Here is a 19208-nt window from a genome sequence, read left to right as displayed (position 1 = left end):
TGTTTTTTGAGTGCAGAAGTCTTGTGGTCATCTGTGAGATAGAAAGAAGCAATTAGACTGATTTGACTTAATTAGGATAATATGTATTAGTTAACTATCACAGTACATTGATTCTAAATATTAGTGACTTGGGGTTTTTCTGCCTAACCAGCTCTCTTTTGCAAAGTTTAACCTTTGCACTTACTCTTCTGCCTATAGGCATCATGGAGGATATGGAAAAAAAATTTTTTTTTGATTTGGCAGCACCATTTTATGTGCTTGATTATGGGTAACATTTCCTTCTCCATGTTAGATGCTTATTAGTTCATTTTTTCCTTATAGACCATATTTTTTGTACTACTGACCTTTCTTGTTATTCTTTATATTCTGTCATGTTGACTCATGTTTTCCTGACGCTGTGGTGCCTGTAATTAAATGCAATCCTCTAGTCAAGGCCATCCTAGTAAGGCTTAATATGGAGAAATTAATTTCACATGTCTTAAGGCTAATATTTCTGTTTATATATCTCAACATAATTGCCTTTCACAAAGCAGAACAATACTAATTCAGCTTTTGGTCTCTTGCTGCTTCCATGTCTTTTTCTCTAATTATCTACCAGTGTGTGTTTGTATAATTTCTTATCCATTATTAAGTGTAGAACTTTGTTTATACTGAATTGCACAGTGTTATTTCCAGTCCATTTTTTAAATTAAGGATAACACTGAGTCTTAAACTACTATCCCAGTCTATATCCCTGTTACTAAAGTCAGAGATGTCACAAAAGTAAGAATTCTAATAGGAAGCTTAGTGGAAATAAGTAAATTATCTTATGCCTAAACTAGACCCTACAGATTTTTCCATTTTGTTAGTGAAACACTAACTCCTCCGAACCTGGTTTTGAAACAGGTTATTCTTCTCTTTTATGGAAGTTACATCTACCCCGTGTTTTCTGAGTTCCTCTATGAGGACGAGATAAGCAAACAAGACAAACCAAGGAAAATGCATGCACTGCCAATTCTGTGAAACCTGTTTCATTATGAAAACCAAATGTTTAATGGAACACCCTTGCTACTGAGTGACAGTCGTATGATTTTGTTTTCTTTTTTGCTTGTACATGCCAAGAGGCAGTTACTGTGATTTAGTCCTGTGTTTCTAGGTATTAAATCTAAACTGATCAGTGTAACTCCCTGTCTCTCACTTCCTTCATTTTAGAAAATGTCTCTTCCTGACGTGTTTTGCAATGTTTTTTGTCTTCTGAGAGGTGGTCTCTGAGCATATTGGCACACAATCAAGGCTGAGTAGCTGAAGACAGCTCTCACCCAGGCCTGGTGATAGCCTCTAGGGTCAGGAAGGTGTGTGTTTGGGGTTGTTCCCACTCATCCACTCCTCCAGATGATGTTTAGGATATGAACCAACAGAGGATGATCCACATTGCCACTTCTCCTTCAGCTGAAGTGATGGATGGAGAAATTCATGGCAAGTGGGGCAAGGTTGATTAGTACAGATGGTGTCAAGGTTGTGCAGAGCGTAGATAGTAAGTACATGTAGTTTCCTTGGATCCTTTAGGGCTTATAACTCTTGGTTTAGTATGAGGAGTTGATGTGCTCCTGGTGATCTGAGTTGTCTGGACTCTGTGCAGCATGATCTCCAGTGTCCTGTTTCCAAAGGCATTGGTAGCTGAACAGTAGAGTAAAAACTGCACGGGTCTGGCTCAGTTTAAGTGCCTTATCCAAGGAATGTCCTCATGAAACCTGGAATGCTAAGGTAGCCGAGCACAAATGCCCAAATGACTCATATTGTTTTCATAGTGCTGTGCCTTAGCTAGTGATTATACTTGAAGCAGATAATCTTCAAGAAACACTTTCAAGTACAAATTTTGTTTTTTACTTTTTCTTTTCTGGAAAATCTTTCCTGTTCCCTGCCTGTTACTTCAGTCTTAGTGGTTGTACTGCCATTGCTCTCTGGTGTTATTCACAGAAGCAAGGCAGAAACATCTTCCTTTCTTTCCTGGTGCTCCTCAGCACTTATCAGAATTCAGACAATGTGCTGGCCAGGCATGAGTAGCTGTCTGCCTCTCTCGCCCACTCCCCTGCGTGCTAGTGCACCCGCTGGTACCTGTGTAAATTGTATGGGGTGAGTGACACACAGAAAGTCTGTGGAGCTCTGGATAGTTAAGGTTATGAACCAGTATGTTTCTTTAGGATGTTCTATTCTCAGAATGTGATTTGGTGATGTGACTGAGCCAGTCTTAACTAACTGCAGGCTGTGCTGAAAACTGTGGTCCTGCTTTTCCCTGCTTTCCCTTTGCTTCCCTTGTGCTGGCACTAGAACTGAGTTATCCTATGGTGAGCTAGTTTAGGATGCTATTTTGGCAGAAGATTACCAATTTATGATGTTATTTTTGCCAAATTAGTTCCTAGACTTGCTCAAATGTATAACACATGAGTGCCACAGTGTGTGGAAATGCAGAGGAGAAAAATACTACTCCTTGCATCAGTAGTATGCAGCTGGATTTGTTAAAGCAAGTTTCAAGTGTTTTAGAGAACAGATAGAAGATACTTGTATCTTCACATGCAGGATTCAACAGGTGAATAGTCATGGTTTTCGTTCTTTGTGTGCATTGAAAATTTATTTGAGATTCTGTTGAATTAAGTCTGGTTGAGATCTTCATAGAAATCTTTTATTTTGTAGTTTTGTAAACCTGATGGCTTTCATGTGTTCTGTTGTGCAAGATTTGTTTTTATTCTTCTTGGCATCAAACTTTTTCTAGAATGTACAAGTTATTTTAGAGTTTTATTTCCAGATTAGCTTTTTTGATCTCTACATAGGCTTTTCTGGGGCATTCAGGATAGCAGCTCTATACTTTAATCACCTAATTTAGATTAAGAATAAATTATAAAAATATATTTACACAAATATTTTGTTACAAATCTGCTGTTTATTTTTTCTTTTTTAAGTTTGTCCTAGATCAGCTTTCTTGAGAGTATTAGCTAAGTAATGTAAGCATCTAAGTACTAGCTATTCCTTCCTTTTGCCTTATCCCTATTGCTTTTTTTTTTTTTAATTGTATTTTTTCCTCATAAATAACTCATTTCAGTTCCTGGTTTTATAATATGGCTCACCTGTGAGTTTCCTGGCAAAGCTCAGCAAGTGTATCTTGGCATCTGGGGGTAAATCCTTAAGGAATGTTTAAGGTTGTATTGCTCTAGAGGGTTGTGAAAACAGACTTGTATTGACATATTCTGATTTGATTTTATGAAGGCTTTAATACTAAATTTTTATTATTTTTTTTTTTATTTAGGGTGCAATTTTCTTGGAAGGAATAACAGTTAAATGTGTGACCCAGGTGACAACACAACCAAAATTAGGAGGAATACAGCAAAAATGTCAGCAATTCTGTGGATGGGAAGGGTATGAGAATATTTAGAACTTACTTATTTATACTATCTAGAATTAAGTGTTATATTTTGCAGAATGAAGCTGCTCATTGTAAAAATGAGAAAAAAGTGACTAATTTTGAATGTATTGTTTATTAAAAAAAACCCTCAAACACACTTGGCACTGAAAATCTTGCACTCTACTATGAAATGGAATGATCAGTTTTTAATGTTAAGAAACAAGATTCTAGAATTACTTTACCACTGAGATGTTCAAATTCCAGATGTAGACCAACTATTTGTGTAAAATTTAGTTCTTTCTCAAGCAATAGATTTATTTATACCACTGCTATTACACTTCAGTATAGAGGTATACTCATTTTTATAGCCAACTTGGAGTTGTGTCCAATGCTCATGAAAAGTTGGTTTTCATGTCTGTGATTCTGAACTTTTCCATTCCAAAGTTGGTGATCTACACTACTTCCTAACTTGTTGATGCTTATCGTCCCTGATACCCTAATTTTTAGTTTAAATATCTCTTTCTGGAAAGTTAAAACTCTGAAGTTTCACATAATTTAGTGTTTTGTCATAAGCAAATAAACTTTGCTTGTTCTTATGAGATAGGCTTTTGACTTCTATTGCAAAATACTTCACTGGAGAAGATACTCAAACTCAGAGTTAACCTTGCAACAAGTCAACACACGAGGTGTGACGAGTCTGATGTAAAAAATGTATTTACTTGTGTGACTGTTTATTGCAGAACCATTAATAAACATAGTTCTTTTTATTAGGACTGGATTCCCTGGAGCACAGCCTGTTTCAATGGACAAGCAAAATATTAAATTTTTGGAGCAGAAGCCATACAAAGTTAGCTGGAAAGCAGACGGCACCCGGTAAGTTAATTTTAAATGAAAAAGCGACACACAGTAAATTTGGTAGACAGCTTGTATTTTCTCAGGAAAGTGAATTTGCTGGTACAAAGGACAAAGCACAGCAACAAAACTGGCTCCAGAGATTAATTTTTATTCTGTGCTGGTACCCAACATTTGCTGAAGTTTGTGGCAAAGTTTTTTTCTAGCTGCTGTTCTACACACTGACTGTTAAAAGGGAGGTACCCTTACTCTTCTCCATAACCCTTGCCTGTCTGTCAGCCACAACTTGCCACCAAGGTCTTAGAGTAATCTTACGTAACAGTGAGAGTTGGCTAAGGTGAAGACTTTATTTATAAGCTAAATTATGAGCTAAATTAAAATTAAATTAAATTTCTAATTGATCCTTCAGAAGCTGGATAATATTAGAAATTCTGTAGGATTTTTTTATATTCATACTGTGGTCCTTTGTTTAAACATAGCTCATGTCAGCTAAAGAGTCAATAATTTTATCTTCCCTCAGTTTTCTTACAATCATTGCAGGGGCGCCTTTTGTTTAATAACACAACCTAATTGGACTGATTGGACATATTCTGAAGTTTTTCCCGAGTTCTTTGTGTTGCTAGGTTTCTTACCTTTAATGATAGAGTATCCTAGATAATGAAAATCCTGGAGAATATGGGGAATTGGATGTCTTATGAGAATTGCCAAGTGGCTTCATGTGGGGTCTGTCAGAATTCAGCATAATTCAGCCAGAACTAAGTTGTCTTGTATAAAAAAACCCCAGACCTTTTAAGTGTCTCTCCTCTGTGGTGTTTGTGCTTTAAGGGTTTATTAGCTTGGGCTGAGAATGGTGTGAAAAGTCAAAGAAAGCTTGCAGTCAGTATGGCATCCAACCATTAAGAAATGTGTGGGAATAATTGATTTACTAGCACTGGCTGTATGCACAAGTAGTGCAGTGCAAATGTTCTCAGTCTGGGAAATTACAGCAATGGGGTATTGGGAGGTCAAGGCATATTCTCAGAGCAGTTACAGGGCATAGGGCATTCCAAAACTGCTGACCCTGAACAAATGAAGTCAGCCAGCTTAAACTGACCTGAAGGGTCTTTGTCTTATCCTATGTTATTAATTTGGAAAATTGATATCTTATGTAATATTCTCATTTTCTTACTTAAATGTGTGGATGGGACACCCACGTTCTAAGTACTAAAGCAATTATAGAGAACATAGTAGTGTACCTGGAAGACTGCATTTTGTGGAAGAAATTAAAGCGTACATGTAATTTCTTGTAGAAATATTCAGTATTTTGAACATTCTATCCTCTGTTTTTTGTTTTACAATGGTGGGAAAACAGAATGGATGAAGAACTAAACTGAAGGAACTAAATAGCTCTTTTAATTTTTTTTGAAACATAATAACTGTTAATAGATTATGGAGATACACAGACTGGTAGGTATTTTTAGAGAAAAAAATGGAGCTACAGAGATCCAGTTAATGAAATTCACCTTGAGTAATATGAAAGAGAGATTAAAGATGAAAACCTGAGCTATTATTTGGACATTTCGACACTTTGCATGATATGTATCCTAATCAACAATGAAAAATTATTATGATCATTTTTGCATTGGACATGCTTCTAATTATTTAGTTGTTCTCCAGTAATCCAGACTCCATATGCAATTAAACAGATTTTCATTAGTTATTCTGAATGCTTGTGTTGACAGGCGTGACCTTCTTGAATTTAATATTAAGACATCAGTTAGTGGAGACACATTTATGGATCCCCTGCTTACATTATCTGGAGATGGAACCCTTGTCATCAAATATCTCTGAAGATATTCTGTTAAAAGTGGTTAAGATGCAGCAGTCTAGACCTTGCCTATTAGAATATTATTAGGCTTGCATGCTTTTTTTTTTTCTTGCTTTGTTCTCTATCTTTGCTTAAAAAGCACCGCTGTTTTGTTGATTCTACTGGACTTCAAGAAAAGCAGATGAATAACTAGTAACTTACATATTATATGTTATACTTTCTCACTGAAATAAAACTGTTTTACTGCAGTTAACATTTGCTCAACTTAGCCAAACTTCTGAAATTTCATTATTTGTTAAATAGCTGTATTTTATTTCTGCAGCAGTAGTTTTTCCTAGAGGTTTCATGACTGAAGCATTTTTTTATGCATTCTCTTAACTCATTTGCAGTGTCAGTAACTTCACTAGAGGACTGCTACTTTTCTTCAAAAGCATTTGCTAATCCTAGATTCCGATTGGAGCTGAACCTCTTGTCTTCTGTTTTAAGTGCTGTGTTGTTTTTGGTGTGGTGGTATTTCTTTTGGTGATTTCCCCTCCCCCCACCCCCCCATTTGGATTTTTTTTCCAGTGGTAGAATTGTGCATGTTTACTTGGTTTCTTAGCATTGTATTTTTCTACCCATACTTAGAAAAAGTATTTCACTAAATAAAAGGACGTTATTTATCATACAATGTTGACTAACAATGTGAAATTGATTAGTTAAATTATTTGATGGTGATTCTATAAAATATCTTGGGGAGTTTTACGTGTTTTTCTAAGTGTGTGAGTTCTGAGTCTGGTTTGGGTCAAAACTCATCCTCCTCCATTCTCTTGGAGCTCTGAGTTCGAAATCTTTTGACTTTGCCTTGCTTAGCCCAGTCTGTTGCAATTTGAAGAGTTTGTGCCTGCACTGTGGTCTTGCTTGTTCCATCCCTGGTCTCCCGGGCCCTTGCTGTGGAGGTACTGGTGGGGCACACCTCCTGGTTCTGCTCCAGCATTCCTTCTGGAGCATGTTTGTCCCAAAAGGAAAAATACAGTGTGAACAAATACTTCTCCCCTCCTGTTTGTAAATGCCAATGTATAAAGATGTGTATATATTTACATCTTAGGTTTAGAGAAATGAACTTTAAATTAAAAGATCTGTGAAGCTCATTCAGCATTGGCAATCTTTGGTGAAATATTTCCTTTGTACTGGCTACTTGATTTTATGTAAATACTGTATGCAAACTCACGCTGATTTGGAGGAAACCACCTCTAAAATCGTATTGCTTTAAATTATTATTATTTAAATAAAAGTCACTGAGTTTTGCAGCTATTCTGACTGCCTTGGTGTAAATTCTCTATATTTATTGGAACTGTAGTCAAACTATTGGTGTCTTATAAATAATTTTAATGCTAATCTATTCATAAGCCAAAGGGCAAATTTCCCACTAGTAAAATCATGCCTTTTGGCTTTGCTGAGATGAAATATATATATTGTATGTTAACAGTAGCTACAAGGTAGATACATCTTTACAAATGTATCCAATTTTACAGTGGGTGTTTCTGGAATAGTAGTTACTGTCTGAGTAAGGTAATTTTAACAGTGTGTTCCAGGTGTTGCTGGATGACTCCACGTTATCAGCTTTGTGCTGTAAAATGATTAGCCCAGGTGGGCAATGGCATGTTGTATCCCTTCATACAGATCTCATTAATACTGTTTGGAGCAGATGCTTCTTTTAATGAGTGGAGCTGAATGTTCAGGCAGGGTAAAGTAATGAGACGCCAGTTCCGAAGAAAAGACTGCTACCGCTAAGAATAATAAAAAGCTTAAAAATGGCTGTGGAATAATTCAAATCAATACAATCAAACAGGACTAGGTTTTACAATGGTGAAATGTGATCTGTACTAAATGGAATCTATTAAGGGCAGTAAGTTATTTTCCTACATTTCTATGAGTACCGTTTTTATTTTTCACATCTTTACACAGCAATTTTAGTGAAAAATTATAAATATGATCATAATACTGTGGCTGTTCAATTATGTTAAGGCAGCTATTTTAAAAAATGCAGAACAGGTAGTTCTTGCCAAAGGCTATTAAATTTAAAAAATATGCATGCAAATTTGATGGCTTGCAGATATCTAAATATGAATAGGTAGATGCAGAATAAAACAGCTCTTTGAGAATTGCTGCTAATTGTCTAACGTGTTTGTAACAAAATAGTTAGGTACATCTGTGAAGCTGTTTTTTCCTTTCATGGTTAGCAAATTACATTTACATTAAAAGAAAGGCCCGTTGCCTAAGTAATTAACTTTTTATTGTTATCCTAATACAAAACAAAAATATTAAATGTACACTTAATTGTATGATGAAACTAATGGGCATTTAAAAAATTTTTTTAATCGAATAAGTTTCATTTATCTTGAATGTATCAATAAATCTGTATATATAGAGAGTATTGATTTATACTGAATATAATTATTTTGATTTAATTACTATATTATCAAACTTACTATTAGTTTTTTTTAGTTCAGCTTTTTGTAGAAATTGAAGAAATTTAATTTTTTTTTAAGAACTTTTAAATTATTGGCAGTTGCAGCCTTTTCAGAAACCTTTATTTGTGACCCTTACTTGAAGGAAATTTATTCAGTATATTTTAAGATAACTTTTCTATAACTATCATAAAAACAAGGTTGAAGTTTCTCTCAGATTTCCATGGCTCATTAATTTTTCTTTCCATACTCTTTGATCATTTACATGGTAAGATGAGACTTATATGCATAACTGATAAAATTGCAAATTCCTAATATGAGAAGTTATAAAAAAAAATTTGATATCCAAAATCCAGAGTAAATTGTGAAAAAATCATCACTGCTAAAAGAACAGCTCATAAAGAAAAAAAAAAAAAAAGAAAAAACTGAGAAACAGATGTGTGTTTGTTTTAGAAATTAAGAGGTAAAAGGTACTAGCCCCAGAATTAGGTGGCAAGGAAGCAAAATGGTTGCCTGTTTGTAAAGGCTTAAAGAAAAGATACTTGAATGGGTTCACGGAAAAACTATTATCCCTGAGAGAGGAGGAAAAAGTTGAGATAATAATGAGAATGAAGGAGGACAGAGAAGATTGGAGAGTAGCATTAATCCAATTAAATCCCAAATCTATACTCTTGAGAACTCATTATTAAGAACAAGAGACCAGATTGTCAAGAAAGCAGATCTTGAGTGTCCTGGGAAAAAAGCTTGTCTCTTGGGAGTAAAGATATTAATGTGGAGTTGAACTTGAAGGAGACTATTGGGAATGAGAAAGAAGGCTCAGATTAATTTTCAGATTGTACAAATTACATGACCAGATTCTCATGGATGTGAAGTTTTCTGCCCAGTAGTGGAAAGTTCCTGAAGTAGAGGTTTGCACAATTTATAGTGCATTCTTCCCTAGTTTAGAGGTGGGGGACAAAAATGTAGGGTGTTGAGATTTTTCAGATGCCCTCAGAAGTGGTAGCAGTAAAGTTAACGGCTGTTAATCACAACAAAGCATTTATGAGTAAAAGAGTGTTTCTCAAGGTATGAATACTCTCTCCCTGGGCATCTTGCTCTCTGACCCAGGTAACTACTGAGAAAGTGAATTATTATAAATTGTGTTTTGAATGTCTTGTCATTGAGCCATGTTTAGGGTTAATACATGTTTGTAGTCTCGGAGTAAGGAAGGAATGTTGGCTTCCTAATCATAGGATAGGGTGAAGAACCCACACGACAATCATCTGTCTGGTTTTAAACCACACCTTCCTTTCCTTCTCCTTCTTCCTCTTTCCACTTAACTTAAGAAATAGACTTAAATATTCATCAATTTTACACCATAGTTGGTAGTGTTGTGTATCCCTTTCTCTGTGGCTGTGTCATGTTTCAGTGGTGGGAAATTTTAAAGGATGGAAATATTCCAGGGTTGGGCATGTGCTGAATAGACTTTTCAGGACCAAAAGGATTTTTTTATAAGAATGACAGGTTTTGTGAACAACTGGGCTTAACCCAAGTTATTTGATCGCAAGTTAAATGAGCTTGATTCAATTGTGCTTATGTAACTATCGGCAATGGGCAAAGCCTCAACTGATAATTATGCATCATTTGTGTGTAAAGGACAGCCATTCTTCAGACATTTGTATTATTTCCATTGAATGTCTCAAAGAAGTAGTTTTAAGTGTTTTTCTATTATTTGCATGAAATTGTCCAAATGAGGTGACACTTAAAGAAGAGATTTTGAACCGAAAACCTTACTTTAAAGATTAAAGTGACTGTTCTTAGTCCAGTCTTTCAATCTGCACACTGTTTTTATGATAAGTTTTTAACGTCACAGGGGAAAAAAGTGCAGTTTTTGTTTACATGCCATTGTTTCTTGTGGTCCTTCTTCATAATTATTTTAACTGTCCTTTAGGGGAAAACAGGCTTGCCCATTTGAAACTACTGTACATCTGCCTCTGTAGATGGAAGAATTTTGGTTGAGAATGAGGCTGCAATCCACATGGAATTTATTTCAGTGACTTTACTTTGAATAATATAGCTAAGTGTAGATAGTATATATTTTGTCTGGAAACTGAAGTTGTGAAGGTTACTGAAATGGTTGCAGTAAAGCTTTTACTCCCAGTCAAGATTAAAAGCTCTAAATAAATAGCTTTTATAAACTACAGTATTAGTAGTTGTTAGGAACCTGCAGTTTGATCATTACTTGTGTAATGATAACATAATGTTAGAAGCTTCTGCAAAAGTATATAAAAACACATAAACGGTTCAGGATTAAAATGTAAAAAGTGTCATTCTAATGATTGCTGAAAGGAGCAATTCATAGATATTAATCACTCTATACAGTATTCCTCTTAATTTGCTAAAAAGCAGATGCCTAATTCATGGTTTTATTTTGTGCATTTAGGTAAGAGAGGAAGAGGAGATGGGATGGGGAGGCAGGAATAATGTATTTTGACATTACAGAGTGTGGAGTTCAGGAGCTGTGAGTTGTTGCTCACTCTGCATCTTAATAATTGTCCTGTGCGGTTGTGTTGGCCATTAAATTTAGGATTATAAGACTAATACTTGCCTGTTTTCCAGAGCATTAAAACCCATAAATAGTATGCTTACTTGAGTTTTCATTTGAGAGTGTAAAAATAAAACTGATAAGTTGAGTTTGGGTTAAGGGCACTTCTGGTTTGTTTAGCATGTCCCCTATCTCTAGATAAGGATATTCTAGCTCAGGGCAAAGAATGTCTAGGACAAGGTGGCCTCATTATCTCCACCTGTTGCCTGTCCTTTTCCCCTGTTTTCCCTACTGTACAGGCACTGAGGGCATGTCTAGGCTTTGGCTAGCAGACTTTGGCAGCAGAAAAGGAGCTGTCAGGTTTTGAAAGCCAGACTTGTGGGTATTATCAGATAACTCATTTATTTTGTTTAACTATTAGTTTTGAACCAGGAGAGGTCTCTCTTGATTAGAGACCACAATTCAAATGAGGTAGCATAGAGTGTAATGAACTGTTGGACTAATATATGGAACTATTGGATATAAATTATCCAATTTATATTTACTGGATATAAAAATACGTCTGGTTTTGTGTTTGGTTTTTTTGCAGGGGGCTGGTGATGATGTATTTATGTATGTATTACTAAGGAACATCCCTATCACTTTGTTTCTTCTTCATCTCCTGAAATCTTCCTTTTACAGTCATTGAGTCAATGCAGAGGAATTAATAAATAGGCGTGACAGAACAGGTTTTCCCTTATCTGGATCCAAATTGACTTGAATGAATGCTAGAGAAATGCTAGAGAAAGCATTCTTACTCTAGGTTGTGGTTACTCATTTATGTGTGCTTGCAACACTGTCAGGACTCTGAAAGAAGGGTTTTGTGTCCCTTCCTGAAGTCTTTAAGGAGCACTGCTGATGAGATACTGTACAGGAAGTGTATTCTGTGGCACACAAGGTTTTATGGTCACAATTCCAGGCTCTTTGAAAAATGCTACCTGACTGATTATTCATATGTAACTCTTTGAGTATTTGGACTGATGGTCTTATAAACTTTTGTTTATTTATAAATAGTTAATGCATTAAAATGCTTATTATGTGCCTTGTGCTATGAATACTAATCTTAGAATAGTCAACTGTAGTCCTAGAATGTTCTAATAAGATCCAGATAAAGGGTGTGCCTGCATATATATCTGATTTTCAAGCAACCAATATCAGTGATTACTGGCTTATTTATTTATTTTCCCTTCTCCCAGACCACTTTTAATAGTGGAACAGTACATTCTGTGCTGCTGGTTCCCCTAGGGGGGATTACAGACACATCCATGAAGCGTAACGGCTTATGTTCAGTCAGGAGAGAATGACATTCAGTTTGTGAAGTTGAACTATACAGATATCTAGGACATCCCTTTCTGTTGGAGCTGATCTGTTCTGTGAGCACAAATGGCAGTTATGTTCCTGCTGTGGCTTGTGCCGGTGATGAAGGCAGAATTGACCCAGAATAGCTCTGGCCTAAATCAGTTCCAAGTTAAGGGGATCTCCTTTTTCAAAGCTGTGTTACTCTTTTAGTGGCTGCTCTGTTATGGCCCTCCGTGTGAGACATTATGATTCACTTGCTTGTGGAAAGAAGCAATGTAACTTGTCATCTAATGCTGAATTAATTTGTTATTCTTTCTTATATATTTTTTTTTAACCTGTTGTTTCAGGCATGAATTTTGCCCTAAACCTCCAAGATATTTTCAGACAAAAGTTTGTGGAGAGGGATGGAGCCAAAGAAGTTCAAGCAAGCTTGAAAATCTATCTGCAATAAATAATGAAGATAATAATATAATAATAATAAGATAATAAGATAATAACAATAGTAACAGTAAAAATTACGAAACAATTCACGAGTTCTGTCAAGCTCGAGATAAAGTTTGTTTAATCTTGCAGCTTCAAAAAAAGTAATCAGAATGTTATACCATGCAGTTGTTTTTCAACAGTGTTCCTATTGCAAATTGTTAAATTTAAATTTAGCAATAATTCATTCAAATTTGGGTGAAACAAAGAGAATCTAATATTTAAAGTTAATCCGTTAGTATACGAATTGTTGCTGGGTAATATATTTTCTAGCTTGTTAACAATTTTGTTTTACATCAGACAAATGATGCTGATCATAATGCACTATAAGAGCTCCTCAATATGTAGTAGCTGTAGTTTAATTTACCCTCTGTTGTAAGTCAAATAATGATTACAAGACAACTTTAAATTTAACCCATAAGGTTTAATATCCTTCTAAAAATAAAGAAACCAAATCCCCACAGCATTCAAACTTAATTAAAACCCTGAAAGACAGACAAGAAAAACACTGTAACTGGATAGTCTTTTTAAACCTTGCTAAATTCTTCATTTTACCAGCAGTTTCACAGTATAATAATACTTTAGATAGAAAATGTGGTTTTACACTGGTTTTGAATTTGCCATCTGTTTAATTAAAGGATCTTTATTTTTGATTTATAAAACAATACGTTTGAACGTGGTCTCAACTGCAAGACTTTATTAGGAGAAATTATAGTAGTTTCCACAATTCTTACACGTTTTTCTATGGTCCTTAGTGTTGCTGTCTCCTTTGTTAAAAACCTACCCCAGGTGACAGGATACTACAAAGTTGTATAATGCTGCAACATTATTTCTATATTTTTTGCTACCCTGTTCGTTATCTGACCTAATTCTTTGTTTGCTGATTTGTTTTGTTTTGTTCTGTTTGTTTGCTTGTTTGGCTGCAGCTGCTGTTCTGTGCTCTCATGAACCCTAAAAAGTAGCTGCTATATGAGCTTTTTCAGCTGACAGTTTATTTAGAACCTTGTAAGGTGGGGAAGTGTGGTCACATCTCTTCTCCTCCTGGCTGTGGTACCCTTTGGCTATCAAAACTTGCAGTTTTTGTTGCTGTACTTTCGGGCATATTGAAGATTTCTCTAGTAAATGTCATCTGCAGATCCACTGCCTCACTTTTGATGATGTTCAGGGCCATAACAGTCACAAAATAACTCCTATGAACCTTGCATTGTCAAGGGGAACAAATGAAAAGGGAAGGTTACATTCAGAGTTTAAAGGAGAGTGGTTGCAGGCAAGAATAAGAAAAAGATTTTGATTCTGAGCAAGATAACTGTGTGGGAGACAGTCAAGTAGTAAAAATTATGGAGACTGAAAAGCTCTATAAGCTGTGTGGTATCAGCTTACAGTGGTGACTTGACAAGGTTACTTCGTTATCTGGAATACCACCTCAAATCTTGTGGAAATTAAATTCTTTGTTCTGAAGTAAGCAGGGTGATTGGTGAACATCAATTCATCAGTGCCTGGAGGTATTTAGAAGACATGTGTATGTGACACTTCGGGACATGGTTTAGTGGTGGACTTGGCAGTGTTAGGCTTACATTTGGACTCAGTTATCCTAAAGGTCTTTTCCGCCTGAAATGATGCTATGAATATCAAAATCAAGCACAGCCCTTCCATTTTGCTATATGAGGTGATCAATAAGACAAGATTTTTATTTTTTTTTCTGTACTAGCACTGAGTCAGGGCAGTGGTAGCTTGGACTAATGGTCCAGAACATGAAGGTGGATGTTGGAAACCTTCTGATTTCTCACAAAATCAGATGTTGGTGTAGCAGATAAACCAGGATAACTTTCTTGACTGTAACATAAATATTGGAAAGCATTCATTTTGTTTAGGTTTGTTTAGGAAAGATGCAAGATAAAATATGAGGAATAGCATTTTATTTTCCTAATAAATGAAAGATAGAAAATTGTTACAGGGTTCAGATTTTTAAAAAAATCACTACAGGATCCTTAAAGAAAAACTTCTGTATTACTGCTGAATCTGGTGTAGATGCCTGATCAGAGTTGTCATGATGAGCACACTTTAACATCTAATGCAAACTGAGTTTCTTGACCTCCATAATAAGACTTTAACCAAGACAGTTTTGATGCAGATGGAACTGGTCACTTCACATCGTGGAGACACCTTACAATTGTGGAAGTTAACCAGAAATTGAATTCTACCCTCTTACGAGGGTGGAGAATTGCTGGAGCATTTTAACAGGTGACAAACCCAAGGCTTCTGAGTGTACTAAGAGAAATCCAAGATACATTTATGTACTAAACAAGAGCCTAGTAGCAGTATTTTAATACTGAGGGGAAAAAATGTCTTGATTTTAGAAGCCAAGTTTGGATCAATCATGCTAAAGCTTTGGTTTAAATTTGAATTATTGTGATTGTAATGAGAGGCAAAAAATAGATCAAAAATGCAGGTTTTTCTCTATTAAATGACAGATTTAGTTGCCTCTATGAGCTGTAGTTAATAGAATTACTCAGAATTACTGTGGTTGAGGAACACAGTCTGCAGTATAGATGAGGAATGGGATTTCCTCTGAGTTCAGCCATTTTGATAGGAGTTAGTATAAGGGAAAAATAGTGGGTTTGGCCTAGAAAGGCTGGTACATCTCATGCTTCAGGACTTTGACAAAATTTTTATTTATTAGAGAGAGAGTGAGGCTAAGAAAATGGCTAGAATTCTAGGATAGGTAAAGAACAGACTGGAAGAAAATGACAGTGGATGCTTTTGAAAGCAAATGCATACACAAGTAGAGATCCTGAATATTAATTTTGTTTTATCATTAAGTGTTTTGAAACAGAATCCAAATATGTTCTGATAAACAAATGAGGGACATCAGCCACTGAATTCACTGAGGAGCAGAATAATAAAACTGGAAGAATATTTAGTAGTAGAAAATGCAAGGTCATGACTGAGAAATGTTGGAGCTAGAGGCTGCTAATTGGAAATGACTGTCACTCACAATCTAAGGGATTATTTTTTTGTTTAAAATGCTGTGGAGACCACTGATGGCATTCTTTAACCTAGAAATAAGTGAGAGAAGTACAAAATGTTGGTATACTCACAGCAGACTAACTTCCAAAGGTCTATGTGTGTGTTTTTTAAGAAATTATTTGGCATTTGGACTGTTGAATACATAGTTCTACAGCAGCTTCTGCATGTAGCAAGCAGTGTTTCTTGCTGGCTGCAGTGCTGTGTACTCATGCAAATGAGAACGTGTGTGCAACTTCGGAGAAGGTGGTTTGTGACAGAACTGTCAGTGTGCTGGTTAAAAAGACACTGTTTCCTTTTGTTTACATGTTGAAAATAATATTATAAGTCTTCTTGTAAGTTCCTCCGTTAGAGTCCCTGTATCCAGGCGTTATCATCCTTGAGGAGACATCCTTTGAAGCAGCAACCACTGCCAGCAGCAATTAGTAGAAGAAAGCAAGCTGAGCCATCCCCATTTATCAGGATTTAGGGTCTTTTGCTTCATGTGCTACAGGCCAGCTTCAAACTTTTCTAATTTAACTTACTCTAAATCCAGCACAGTCTTGATTCGGGTCAGGACATGGAACTGCAGCAGCTTAGTGACACAGATAGATGATCTCCTACTGTCAGTGGATAAAGGGCAGTCATTAATTTTCATTCTCTTGGCCTTTTCCTCAGTGTTTGATGCATTTGGCTAGCAGTTGATGCTTTCTTGCCAGGAGGGAGTGGCAGGGTCCAAAGTAAAACACGTGTGTGACTTGGCCTCATCTTGGGTGATCCACGTACAGAGTGGTGATGTACTTGTGGTTTTTGAAATGTTGCCAATCATAAAAGGAAATTAAGAATCTGAAAATCATATCTACAGCAGGATTTGTAGTTGCCTCTGTGTCGGTGAGCATATTAGAGATGCTAATTGCTGTTCGGATTTGGGTAATGCTTATTTGTGTGGGAGGGCAGCACTTTCACAAGACTGAATTCCAGGCTGTGTAATGAACTCCCTTCGGAATGGAGAGCTGCTATGTATTTTGTGCTTAGAGTTGATGGAATTTCTTATATTTTGCATTCTTTAATGTGATAATACAGACACAGGCATATTTAGAAAGGAAAATGAAAAAAAGCAGCAACGGCAGCACTGTGTCGAAATAAATAATCTTCTTTGATATAGCCTGTCTAAAGAAATGCTGCAGGGCAAAGAAAGCTCCTAGAGGAGCTGAATTTTTAAGCTTCCTTTGAAACAATATTTCTAATCCATTTGCTACTTGTAGGGTTTTTTTCAGAAAATCACTTGTGTGCTGAACTCAAGCTCAGAAGATGGGATCTTAAAGTTTGAGGAAGCTGTGTTATATTTTTATATTATACTCAGGGTTTTAAAAGCACAAAATTAACATATGTAAGCTTACTGCTGAGATGGTTGCTGTCATTTTGGCTGAGAGAAAGAAGTTAAACATAGATAAAGCGCATCACAAAATCGAAGTTGGAGGCAAAACTTCTGTGAATACATAGGCAATCAATTTTGTGGTAAATGTGTTTTAGTAAGCACTACAACCTGTGTATGAGGTACCGTGTTGGGCGAGTATTTCAAATCCAGTTTTGTGAATCCTAATAACTTGGAAAAGAGTGCAGAGGCCACATGGGTACAGTGGGTACAGTGTCAGATTTGGAGATGAGGAAATGCAGTTCTGTTCTTGTTCCTTAATCTCAATGACCATATATTGACTGACACCAAGTAATTTACCTTATTTGATGCATTAAGTAATATCTTCCTGAAATGTACTTTGAAATTTAATGATGAAAAATGCTAAACCTCCACATAAAGGAGAAACCTCCATTTTTAACTTTGGATTTTCAGCGTAGCTCATGTCAGCTTCAAAATTGTGTAAAAACTAAAAATTTAACCACCACCACCGAAACAAACTCAACTGAAAATGGAAGTCTAATAAAAAAATTATTTTATCTTGTCTGTGGGGCCCAACTGATGTGGATTGCACGGTACAGGATATCTGTGGAGGCAAATGAGCTTTTGATACAGTTGCCTTTATTTGGGTATGCTAAAAATAATTGATTTCTGAAGAGAAAACTTTATTTGATGGTTGACTTTTTTAAAGTTTAAAAATTAAAGTTATTAATATTCTGATAAGTGATTTGGAGATCTGTTTGTCTAAGACCAAGAACTGTCACTCTGTTAATGAAACTTTCATCCTATTTCCTGAATTATTGTGTTAATAATAATGTCTGTAATAATATTAATATAGAATTAATAACAGGCCTTGCCTCAGGATCAGAAGTGAATGAAAAGTATCTTCTAATGTAACGAATGAAATGATTTTATTTTATTTCTATGACTAGATATTTTATCTGTTTATGAGATTAATCTGCATGGATGCCGTGACCCTCTATTTGTCAGAATTTCTTGGTTTGTGGTGGTTGCACTGGCAGTTTTGAGAGATGATGTTTGTAGCTCAAACATTTTTCTCTACTTCTATGTATAGTTTTCAGAGGTGAATGAGTAATTCTGTTATTGCTCTTATTCTGCTCTGCCTTTATTATTTTATTTACTTGTCTGGTTTTACATTCGGATTGAGCCATCTGATGTAGGACCATGTCATCTTGTGTACTTGCCCAGGATCTAAAACAATGGGGCCTGGTTACTAATTGGAGCTTTTGGGTGCTCACACAATAGAGGTAATTAGTAATAAATGTACAGCTGTAATAGCAAGTAGTGTTGACAGTGGCCAGTGCAATGCATGACAGTTAAGTTCCTGCGTTCTCTCTCTAGTGAATGTGTTTGAGAAATCATCACTCTTCTTTCTTTGCCTTTGTGGTGTTGCCCAGAGGCGTGTTCTCTATTCTGGTGTAAGTGCTTATCTGCTAATACCTTAATTAACTTCTTAAAATATAAATGGCCTTGGTACATCGAAATAATATTCAGAAATATAGTGTTCAGCAGTCTACAAGATTTCTCCATGAATGCTTGTAGTGTCATCTGGAGAAAACTTTAATCCTGATATTAAGCACAAGAACTTAAGCTTTTTGAGTGAAACAAGCAAGCAAAAAACCTCAACCAACCACCCAGCTCAAATCCCTCATTAATTGATAAATTCAGTTTCACCAAAACCTTACCTATCTCTTGCTTCTTGCACATTTTCAATTATTAGCTGCTCATAGAACACTTCTGTTTGTCAGTCCATCCTTGACCAAATTTTTTTCTGTCTTACGTTGGTAGTAGTTAGAACTTTGATAAATTCTGTTGTTTGGACCACATTCAGAGTTTTATTTCAGTAGTTTATTAAATTGGGAGATTAGAGGAGTTTTCAGCCATTCAGCTAAAAAAGCCTCAAAAAAACTACTTCCAAAATGAGACATATCTGTATCAGTTTA

The 19208-nt window shown here is 35.8% G+C and overlaps 1 protein-coding gene across 2 annotated transcripts in view; it reads left to right on the top strand.

Moving 5' to 3' along the window:
* The window catches only part of RNGTT (RNA guanylyltransferase and 5'-phosphatase), a 172762-nt gene that overhangs the window by 22710 nt on the left and 130844 nt on the right, over positions 1-19208 (top strand). For both annotated transcript variants that reach the window (XM_058835956.1, XM_058835957.1), the window contains exons 7-8: positions 3281-3390; positions 4148-4249. In XM_058835956.1, the coding sequence (XP_058691939.1) occupies positions 3281-3390; positions 4148-4249 (212 nt within the window). The remainder of the gene's footprint in view (positions 1-3280; positions 3391-4147; positions 4250-19208) is intronic.

The sequence above is a fragment of the Poecile atricapillus genome, chromosome 3 (genome assembly GCF_030490865.1).
Source record: "Poecile atricapillus isolate bPoeAtr1 chromosome 3, bPoeAtr1.hap1, whole genome shotgun sequence".
NCBI lineage: Eukaryota > Metazoa > Chordata > Aves > Passeriformes > Paridae > Poecile > Poecile atricapillus.
This window is presented reverse-complemented; position numbering and strand designations above follow the sequence as displayed.